Source organism: Cryptomeria japonica, chromosome 5 (assembly GCF_030272615.1).
Source record: "Cryptomeria japonica chromosome 5, Sugi_1.0, whole genome shotgun sequence".
NCBI classification, from domain to species: domain Eukaryota; kingdom Viridiplantae; phylum Streptophyta; class Pinopsida; order Cupressales; family Cupressaceae; genus Cryptomeria; species Cryptomeria japonica.
The window spans coordinates 771,225,755-771,235,856 of NC_081409.1; the positions used below are offsets into that span (position 1 = coordinate 771,225,755).

Sequence of the window (10,102 nt, forward strand, 5' to 3'; positions counted from 1 at the left end):
CTACACAGTTGGGCAGTCGTTTTTGGACCCCCTATCCATGGCTGCACCAAGTGGTATCAAAGCAAGTCATGAGTCCTTTTGGAGCAGAGGCATTCCTTGTGGTGAATAGAGTGTCGACCTAAGCCAGTCTGCAAGTGTTTTCAGCATATCATCGACTGCAAGGTAGTTGAGACCTTGTAGCCAAATCGTCGAATTTTGGAAGTTGTACTAGAGAGATGCTACTAAGTAAAGTATCTACTATGGAAAATGTCATTGATAGAATGGATGAAATACTCGAGATGATGAAAGCAATGAGAATCTAATTGGATTTTGTCTAAGAAGATAGCAGGAGAGGCCTAAACCCTAGACAAGAGGGTGAAAGTGATGATGAGATATAATAGAACCCAATTGAAGATGATTCTAGAGAAGAGGAAGAAGAATTAAATCAGATAAAGATGATAAAGCTATTTTGAAGATCGACAAAAGACCTACAATTGAAATTCAAAATTACGCATGAAACTTGAACTCTGAGGAGTTGATTGACTAGATAAATGATATGGAGGAATACTTTCAAGATCCGAAAAGGGTGAGATTTAGAAAAACTATGTTGAAAGGTCATGCTGCTTTATTGTGAAAAGAAGTCGAGTTAGATAGAAATAGGAGAGGAAAGGAGAAAATCAAAAAATGGGATATGATGGTGACAAAATTGAAGAACCAATTCATACCTACCAATTACAAGCTTGAATTGCTAAAGAGACTAGAAAACTTGAGAAAAAAGGAGAAATCTGTGAGCTTGAGTACACTAAAGAATTTTAAAAAGTGATTATTGGGGTTGGAAATAGTGAAGAAAATAAAGATAAGGCTTTGTGGTACATCAATAGACTAAGAATAAATATTCAATAAGAATTGAGTGTGGTTAGGATAATGTAACAATTGAAGAAGCATACCAATTTGCACTTAAGGTGAAGGAAAAATTGAACAAGAAGTTTGAATATAGACAAAGAAGTGAAAGAGGAAGATTTTAGAAAGGAAGAATGCAATCCAGAGATGGGAGATCTTATGTCGAGTAGAACATGGAAGGTAAGCCCTACAACAGTGAACGAAAAGATAATAATTAATACTAGAAAGGGAGAGATAACATAAATTCCTATTAGAATGACAAAGGAGGCTATAATTCCCTATGCAATGATGGATACAGAGAGATGGGAGTAGATTTGAAACAAGACCATTGAGAGGAACATGTGTCAATTGTGAAGGTGGAAAGAAATCATTTTAGTGTCATCAAGGGAGTAGTGATAAGAGAACTAGGAACACATAGAAAAGAGTTTTTTTTTTAAATGTCTAGATTTTTTAAAAATAAAAGGCATATCTTATGCTTTTAGCTACTACGACAATGTCTATTTCATGCCAAGATTCAGTATTTTTTTTACCCTTGGTGTTTTCCATGAATCTTATGCCTACAAAAAAAATGCCCAAAAAGTTAATTTCTCATATTTTCATGAAACTCATAGATGTTTGGAGCTTTGATACAATGATGGGGTTATTGATTAAACCCTACAAGCCCCAAAACCACCTACAACCAAAACACTTGTAACAAATGGAGACCAAAAAATGATATATTTTCTCAACAACTAAAGAGTTGTATTGAATCATATAAGATTATCAATTTAAATAAAAAATGAATCCTTAAATAAAGGATAATGCAACCTTAGATTGAAACTATAGATTAATATTAAATAAACCAATGACAAGTGTTCTACATCATATTTAATGAGACACCATGAGCTATTATTAGCCTAATCTACTAAATGAAAAAAAGAATTTCTAAGTTTAGCTCAAGTGAATAAAGTAACAAGGACCTACTTAGATAATTAATTAGGTGATATCCTAACTACTCTAATATTTTCTACCTAGTAACTTAAGATTCTTCTAAAGATCTGAATATGTAATATCCCCAAAATATTTAAATGGCTCGATTAAATAATATCTTACAAACCCTTTAATTAATTAATTTAATGTAATAAATAACTCTTGTTGCACTGCGTAACCCTTCGGGAAACTTTCTGGAGCTCTTTATAAGGTCGTGATGGGCTTGTAGGAAGGGATGATGGATAATTATGTTCTCTTGTATATTTGCAATTCCCATTGGAATTGAGTGTTTTGGTCACCATTTTGGAGGTGCAAGATCCTCCCTATCCTGGCACTCCCAGTTTTAGTGGGAGTCACTCCTCAACCTATTCTCCCTATTTATCCACATTCGTGAAACCTTCCATTGAGGACAAATTGCAATAATCTTCTTAGAACTATTTTATTTTGTCTGAATATAAGAATATTTTATTGGTGGCTAACACTATTTTGTATCTGTGATATTAATTATTGGGTGTCTTCTCTATTGCATAATTTGAGTGGAAATATTTGATAGTTGGCAAATTGTAGAAGGCTAAGGAAATACATATTCTCCCAAAGGTGTAGTTCCACCGAGAGTGTAATCCTGCCAAGAGTGAAAACCTGTCGAAGGTGTAGTTTGGCCTAGAGTGAAAACCCGTTGAAGGTGTAGTTTCATCGAGAGTGAAAACCTATCGAATGTGTAATACTGCTGACAGTAAAAACCGTCGAAGCTGTAGTTCCGCCAAGAGTGTAATCATCTCGAGAGTGAAAGATGCTAAAGGGTACTGAGGGGTGTCGTGGGGGAAAATTTTGCAGAAGGGGGTTGTAGGGAGAAGAAGGGTGCCAGAGGGATACATTGTCAGAGGTATACTCTATTGAAGGGATACGAAGGGAGTTTCTATCAGTGGGTATTTTGTCGTATGTGTATGTAAGGTAAGTCCATACGGTCATTGTGTGGGGGTCGAATCCATGCGAGTACATTACAAAATGTAGGATTCAAAATTTCTAGTGGATGATTTAGAACATCATGTCACCATGAATATGGTGGGCAATTTTTTTATTGTAAAAATATATTTTACTACAATTTTGATGATTTTCTACCACATATAATAAAGACATTTTAGGAAGGTAATAATGTAGAATTTAATTCTTCTCCTCTTCTATTGAGATAAAGTTTCCTCAATAGTTAAATTACGTGTTTATCTAAGAGAAAATGTCAGGTTTAACTATGCTATGAATTTGTTAACTGCTATTTATCCTTATACATTTAGACCTAGTCAAATCCATATAACCACCATTTAACACATACGGAATTCCATGATTATCATGTGGATTAGTAAACATAAGTTCAAAGCATTAAGCTTATTATTTAAAAAATCTGAAAAAATAAATGATAGAATTGAAATACAATAAAAATGCATAATTTTGTTATAGAACAAGAAAAGCTTCCTTATGTTAGGACAACTTTCTAGTTGACAGTTCTAGATCCATTCAAATTTTGATTGTAAAGGGTTTTGGGTCCCTTCAAAACCTGTTTTTGCCTTAATAAAAAACAAAAGCTTCCTCCTAAAATTCTTTAAAATAATGACGATAATAAAAATAAAGAATTCCTTATGATTTCATCATAGTTAGAAAATATGTTAAGAAATTGTTTTAAAACATTACAATTTTATCTTTGAGACGCCTTCTTGAAGAAGCTTCTCCTTTAGCATAATTTTGAAAGATGTAGATCCTTATTGACAATGCATATGCTATTTTATAATTTTTTAACATAATGTAACAAACTTTATTATAAAAAATCTACCAAAAATAGGCATCCATTATCATCACACAATGCCATTTCAATTAGGATATTTTCTTGAAACCTTATGGTTTCTATCTTTCTTTATTAAGGAATCCACATGTTGTAGTCTCTTCATATGACATGTAATCAAGAATATGAGATTCTTTATCTTACCTCAATAATTAATCATGAATCATGATGGTACCATCATGTTAGGCACATGCTTAGAAGTTTCTACTTTGTCAAACTTCTTATCTTAACCATCCAATATTTTGATTATTTCTCTCTTTCAAGAATTTTTTTCACATCTTGATAATCTCCTATCTTAAATTTTTAGTATAATATATTATAATTATAAAAAATGGATGAATTTTTATTATAGAATTACAATGTTATATAAATAATTCTAAATTAACTAATTTTTTTAACATGATATTCAAATTTTTGTATTTATTAATACCATTTCAAAACATGATCTTTGACCTTAAAGTCTTGTACTTTATTTTACTTGTGAAACCTTCACTTCACAACTTTCCACAATCTACAAATTTAATTTTAATAAAAATGTCTTTATTCTTCTAGATTTTATCAATGGAATGAGCCTTATTTTCGTCACACAATTTTTTTCTATAATAAATATTCCTTAGCTTTTTGTTAAAAAATAATAGTAATAAAATAGTATTTAATTCTACATTTATAATATTCAATTGATAAAAAACTGATTTGAATGAATTATAGTAAAAGCAAAAATAGTAGACATTAAATATTTAATGATGGACTTAATTTAAAATTTCAGGCATGCTAAACAATTTCATTGCAATGTCAGGTAAGTTGATGTTTTGTCCCTCTAAATATTAAATTTGACAATTAAATATCATTATACAACCATTAAATTGAAACCTGTACACAACATCAACAATGAAATAGAAATAGATGAAATATTATTTCATTATGATGGAAGATAATATAGGTGACATTTTCATAGGATAAGCACATATACAACAACTATTCAAAGTCATTGTTACAAAACTAATTCTATATGATTGAAAATACTCTTCATACTTTATATGATTGAAGATACTCTTTATACTTAATGCTCTTACTTTTTAATGAGAAGGGCAACAACCAATTCTAGTTGATTGCAAAGATACTCTTCGAATTGAATGCGCCTACTTTTTAATGAGAAGGGCAACAACCAATTCTATTTGATTGGAAAAATACTCTTCAAACTGAATGCTCCTACTTTTTAATGAGAAGGGCAACAACCAATTCTATTTGATTAGAAAGATACTCCTCAAACTTATCAGTTGCTCTTTTACAAATTCTAGAAAAGAATTCATCTGTCAAACGCTCACATCCCAAATGAGCTTCCACAATATTCTCAAAAAGTGATCTGTAATGATTAGCTACACTTCTCCCAAACGCCTCCTCCTCCTCCCCTCTGCTCACCTCTGTCATGGAATGCAAAGGAAATTCTCCCAAAACCCTTACACTCTCCAGCCTGAACGCCCCTTGCCTCTTAACTATGCTCTCCAACTCTTCCGGACTTGGACCGAACCAGGGTAGATTGAAGGATTCCCACTTATCCTTCTCGATAAAACCCTGTCCCATGTAAACAATAAATCATCATATAATCCTCCTAGATATTCAAATCAAATGGGCAGAGCAATTTGGATTTCAACTCTAAGAGAAATTTTATTGAAGAAGAGAAATCAAGAAATATCCTTTATATCTACCTCATTCACTAGCTCCTGGAATGCATATTCAAAGTGACAAGCAATATCTCCTAGTGTTCCTTGCTCTTCCATTATGTGTGTCCCTCCATTTCGACCCACCAGGGATATAAACACGCACCCCCCATCAACTGTCTCTTCTGCCCGAGCAGTTAAAAACGATGTGAAGTCTGTGTCAAATTGCTGAAGATATGCAGCTCCCACTGCCTCCTCACAATCGCTTGAAACATACACATGAGGAGAGCTTGTCTGTTGAACACTCTCTGGCACCTACATTTACATCTTATCATGAGAAAATTATACCAAATTCATATATGAACAAGTTAGGGTTTATTACCCACCTTTGAAAGCCACTGGAGACTGAGAGAAGAATGGCAGATATGCAGGGTTTTCCTTGGGAATAGACGTCTGAAATGTGACCCACAAACAGCCGCTGCAAAGTAAGATCTTGCAGCCACTGGATTGTTATCACCATCGTTTTCTGCATACGCACAGACTTGTTGGGTTGGAGGCATCATTCGGAGCAGTGAGTTGAAATCGTTTGAGGGAAGATCAACAAAATAAACTACAAATTCTGCCTCTTCCCCTTCTGCAATTGTGCATTGCACAGCTCTGACGATGGTGTCTGCTACAAGAAGAGTATTCCACCCAGTCGCACACCCGAAATCTGCTATCCTAAATATGCTTCCTTCATTGAGCTTCAATCTCATGTTTTCATGAATTCCACGCTCCAGAATTGGTTTCACAGCCCGAACCATCTTTATCTACAATCGTTAAAAAAATTCTACATATCATATTCCTTTTTTGAAGGATGGATCACTGAGAGTGATCCGAATTGCATTTAAAATAAAATACATAAAATACAATTTACTTTTCATAGAGAACTTTCAAATGAAAATATCATATTTTTCTTTTAAGAATGGATCAAGAGTGATCTGAAATGTTGCTTTTAGAAAAAAAAAAAACTTACATTATATATTGAGAACTTTAAAATGAAAACATCATATTCTTTTTCCATTCTAAATGTTGCATTTAGAAGAAAAGAAAAACTTACACTCTATATTGAGAACTTTAAAATGAAAACATCATATTCTTTTTTTAAAGATGGATGACTGAGAGTTTCCCAAAATATTGTATTTAAGAAAAAAAAAAGAAAAAAAACCTACATTCTATATTGAGAACTTTCAAATGAAATCATCATATTCCTTTTTTAAAGGATGGATCATGAGAGTAATGAAAACATTGCATTTAAAAAAAAAACATCCTACATTCTATATTGAAAACATTGAAATGAAAATTTTATAATAAATGAAGAGCTTTTTCTCCTACAATCTAAAGAAAGAAATCAGTATGAAACTTTTTCTTCACAATACTTTTCACTCCTTCATCATGATTTGGACTGGTAGTATTCTCTTGTGTTCTAATTGTTTCAATTTCATCTGCAACAAATCTCTCGTTGGATTCTTATTCTTTAAGCTTTAACTACATTTTCTGTAACTCTTTCAATTTTCAAGATTAATATAATTTCATCTTTTTCACTCTCTCCCACCAAAAAATACACATTGAATACAAAAGAATCAAGGTACCTGAACCCAGAGAGAATTAACAGTATAACTAAAATAATACAATTTCATCTTTTTTATGGACTCAAACCCCCCCCCAAAAAAACATTGAATATATAAAGAATCAAGGTACCTGAACTGAGAGAGAATTAACAGTATAACTAGAATCCTTATGGCCGCCCTTCATGGCCAACACATTCTCCACCTCCATTACTACTGCTAAATTTACTTCCTAACTCTAATGCAATATAAAATTTACTTAAAAAAAAAAAGAGCTTGATGATGAACTCTCCAAACACACCTCTAAGAAAATGTGCATATTGAAGACTCCATAGAAGCGTATTTATGGGCACTGATAAATGGGTGACGTGTTCATGCTGATGTCACTAGACGACCTAGAATTGTACAGCAGGGCATCTCAGCTAATAAAGTGAAGGAAAAGCAATGTAGGTGACTCTTCCCTACGCTTGAAAAATCCCCGGCAATTTCGCTCGCAGGTAATTTGTAATTATTATTGACTCCCGAAAGTTTCGGATTGCAATAAGTCAAGCCCAACTTAAAAAACGTTTGGTCTTATATTAGTCCCTCAGTAGGCAGAGATGTCAGCTATATTGATGCTATGAATAGTTACACATGTATTCAAATTAATTAAATGTCAAAGCATTAATCAATGATAATCAAGAATTAAAAAGTTTGATCAATTTTTCTAATGTTCATATTTTTTCAAATTTATTTCAAAATATATAAATTCTTTTATCTATAATGTAAGCTTTTGATTATTAATTGAATTATTTTTGGTATTTTCTGACAATAATATTTTATAATAGTATTTTACAAAAGTGCCACTATTACATGATAGAAACTATTTTTGTCATATTTCTTTTGAGAGTGCAATAATTGATAAAGCCATTTGATTTTTATTTTTATCATAAAGTGAATTGATTTTTCATAAATTTAAAAATATATAAAATTATAAATATCAAACATATTATAAAGTTAGATGTGTAGGTGTAATTATTCCATTAATATAATGATGAGATAATAATTTCTTATATAATATTATATAAAAATAAAATTATTAGATATTGATATAATAATTAATATATAATGTAATATAATTTATACATGTTAATAAAATAATTATAATATATTAATTATATATAAATTAAATATATTTAAATAATTAATACTTATTATTATAACCATTAATGTTAACTAATATTGCCATGCTCTGTAAAGTGTACATGTATCTGCAAACACAATGCACTTAATAAATCATTATAAGCATGGTTAGAAGATTTAAATCAAAGAAAGACAAAACCATAGCTAATTGACTTATTGCCTCCTAGTAAATGCGAGTATGAAAAATGCTCTCAGATCTGATTATGCATATTCCAATGACTTGACTACACTTAGATGGAGGATTTGAATGATGGAAATGCATGATCTAGCAAAAATAGCATGATTAAGCTATATGAGTTCATGATTGATCTAGAAAATGAACTAGAATGAAGATGCAATTAAGCTAAAATTGAGCATGATAACATTGCTAAGAAAATGAGAAACTAGAAGCTAGATGCCTATAGTAACAAAGCATAAGATGAGAATGAGATAAGATCAATCGATATGCAAAAATGATATGAAATTGGCACCCTTTATGCTCCAAAATGGGGTCTATTTATAGGATTTCCTAAGGCTAGGGGTGTGGTGGCAGGAATCAATGGTCAAGATTGATCTGAAGATATCAATGGTTAAATTGGAGGAGGTTGGCAAAGGGGTTGGACTAAAGGGAACATATGTCATCTCTATGGTGACAAGTGTCAAGAGGCTTCTAGAAGAGGTTGGATGAAAGGGAACACTTAGTGACAAGTGTCACAAAGCTTCTCGAAGAAGTTGGATGAAAGGCGACATGTGGGTAGGTAGAATGGGTTAGGTTTAGGAATGGTTAGGTTTAGGAGTGGTAGAAGTTATGAGAATTTGAATTTAAATAATAGGAAAAGGATAATTAATCTCAACAACTCATAATTGATTTTTTAAAATTAATTAGGGGATCTAGAAGAAATGATTTTGATGGCGGCAATTAATTAATTTGAATTAATTAATCAAAGGGGATTATTGAAATAAACCTATTAAATAAATCCTTAGATTTATTAATAAGTATATGAAGGGAAATTAATCAAATTGTTGATGAATTCAATTAAATTGGGAAGGAGGATTAATTAAATAATTGCTTATTTAATTAATTATCTTCAACCCATTTTTAGGTGTGTACATTTTGCCCCTCTTTGAAGCGAGGTGTGATGACACATTGATTCAAAGAATAATCTTATTTTGATGTTGATATTGATTTGATAGGATGCCCTAGCTCTTGATTGCTAAATTCCGGTATGATGATGCCCCCTTGGGAGATCAGTTGAGATAATTGATATTTGGATTTTTTTTGAGATTGATATCCCGATAGATTTGATTTGATTTCAGCGATTGTGTTTGATGAAAATGCGAGTTCTTTGATTAGCTTGATTGATTGGATTGGTAAGATTAAAAAATATTGATTGATTAGATTCATAAGATCGAGATTTTGTCTAGTTTCAGGAAGGATTCATCCTATGTAAGACATGATTAGAATGCCTGGTTTCAGGAAGGATACATCCTGTATAAGACATGAATCAAAATTAGATCATCTGGTTTCAAGAAGGATTCATCCTGTATAAGACATGATCAGAATTGAGTTTGATTGATTGATTTGATTTGATAAGGTTGATAGATAAAGAACTGATAGTTTGTTGATATCAAGTTGCTAAAAATTTTGGATATGCTGATTGTTGATTTTGTTGAGGGAGATAGCATAAGATTTTCGCTGGGTCGATAATATCTGAAGAGATATGAGTCATCATTCTGATTGTGTATACACATGTGATGATACTTTGATGATTCCTACAATAGATTTAACCTTGGATAAAAGGAGCATGTGGGATCCCATGAAATGCAAGCTAAAATGCAAATGAAAAATGCAAAGCTATGACTGGACCAGTACTAGATTATTTTGCATTTTTGTCATCATTGAGCTTTTGAAATGTGGGAAGTGAGTGCAAACATCGATGGTATAATTGAACCATGATGACCTGAGCACTTCTTTCCTGGAATTTGATATAGCAAGT

The 10,102-nt window shown here is 31.9% G+C and overlaps 1 protein-coding gene across 1 annotated transcript; it reads right to left on the reverse strand.

Moving 5' to 3' along the window:
- Positions 1 to 4,573: 4,573 nt before the first annotated feature.
- LOC131043095 (indole-3-acetate O-methyltransferase 1) lies at positions 4,574 to 7,245 on the reverse strand. Its single transcript, XM_057976440.2, has 4 exons — positions 7,078 to 7,245; positions 5,724 to 6,146; positions 5,386 to 5,652; positions 4,574 to 5,251 (listed from the first exon to the last, which is right to left on the reverse strand). Exons 1-4 carry the CDS (start codon positions 7,153 to 7,155, stop codon positions 4,889 to 4,891), a joined length of 1,131 nt encoding a protein of 376 aa, XP_057832423.2. The 5' UTR covers positions 7,156 to 7,245; the 3' UTR covers positions 4,574 to 4,888.
- Between the last annotated feature and the right edge of the window lie 2,857 nt (positions 7,246 to 10,102).

What these genes read in the sequence shown, in the direction of transcription:
- LOC131043095 (XM_057976440.2), bottom strand. Translation starts at nt 7,155, where the DNA reads ATGGAGGTGGAGAATGTGTTGGCCATGAAGGGCGGCCATAAGGATTCT. An exon ending in GTCTCCAGTGGCTTTCAAAG is followed by an intron (nt 5,653 to 5,723) that starts GTGGGTAATAAA and finishes ATGTAAATGTAG; the next exon opens with GTGCCAGAGAGTGTTCAACA. An exon ending in TCCAGGAGCTAGTGAATGAG is followed by an intron (nt 5,252 to 5,385) that starts GTAGATATAAAG and finishes TACATGGGACAG; the next exon opens with GGTTTTATCGAGAAGGATAA.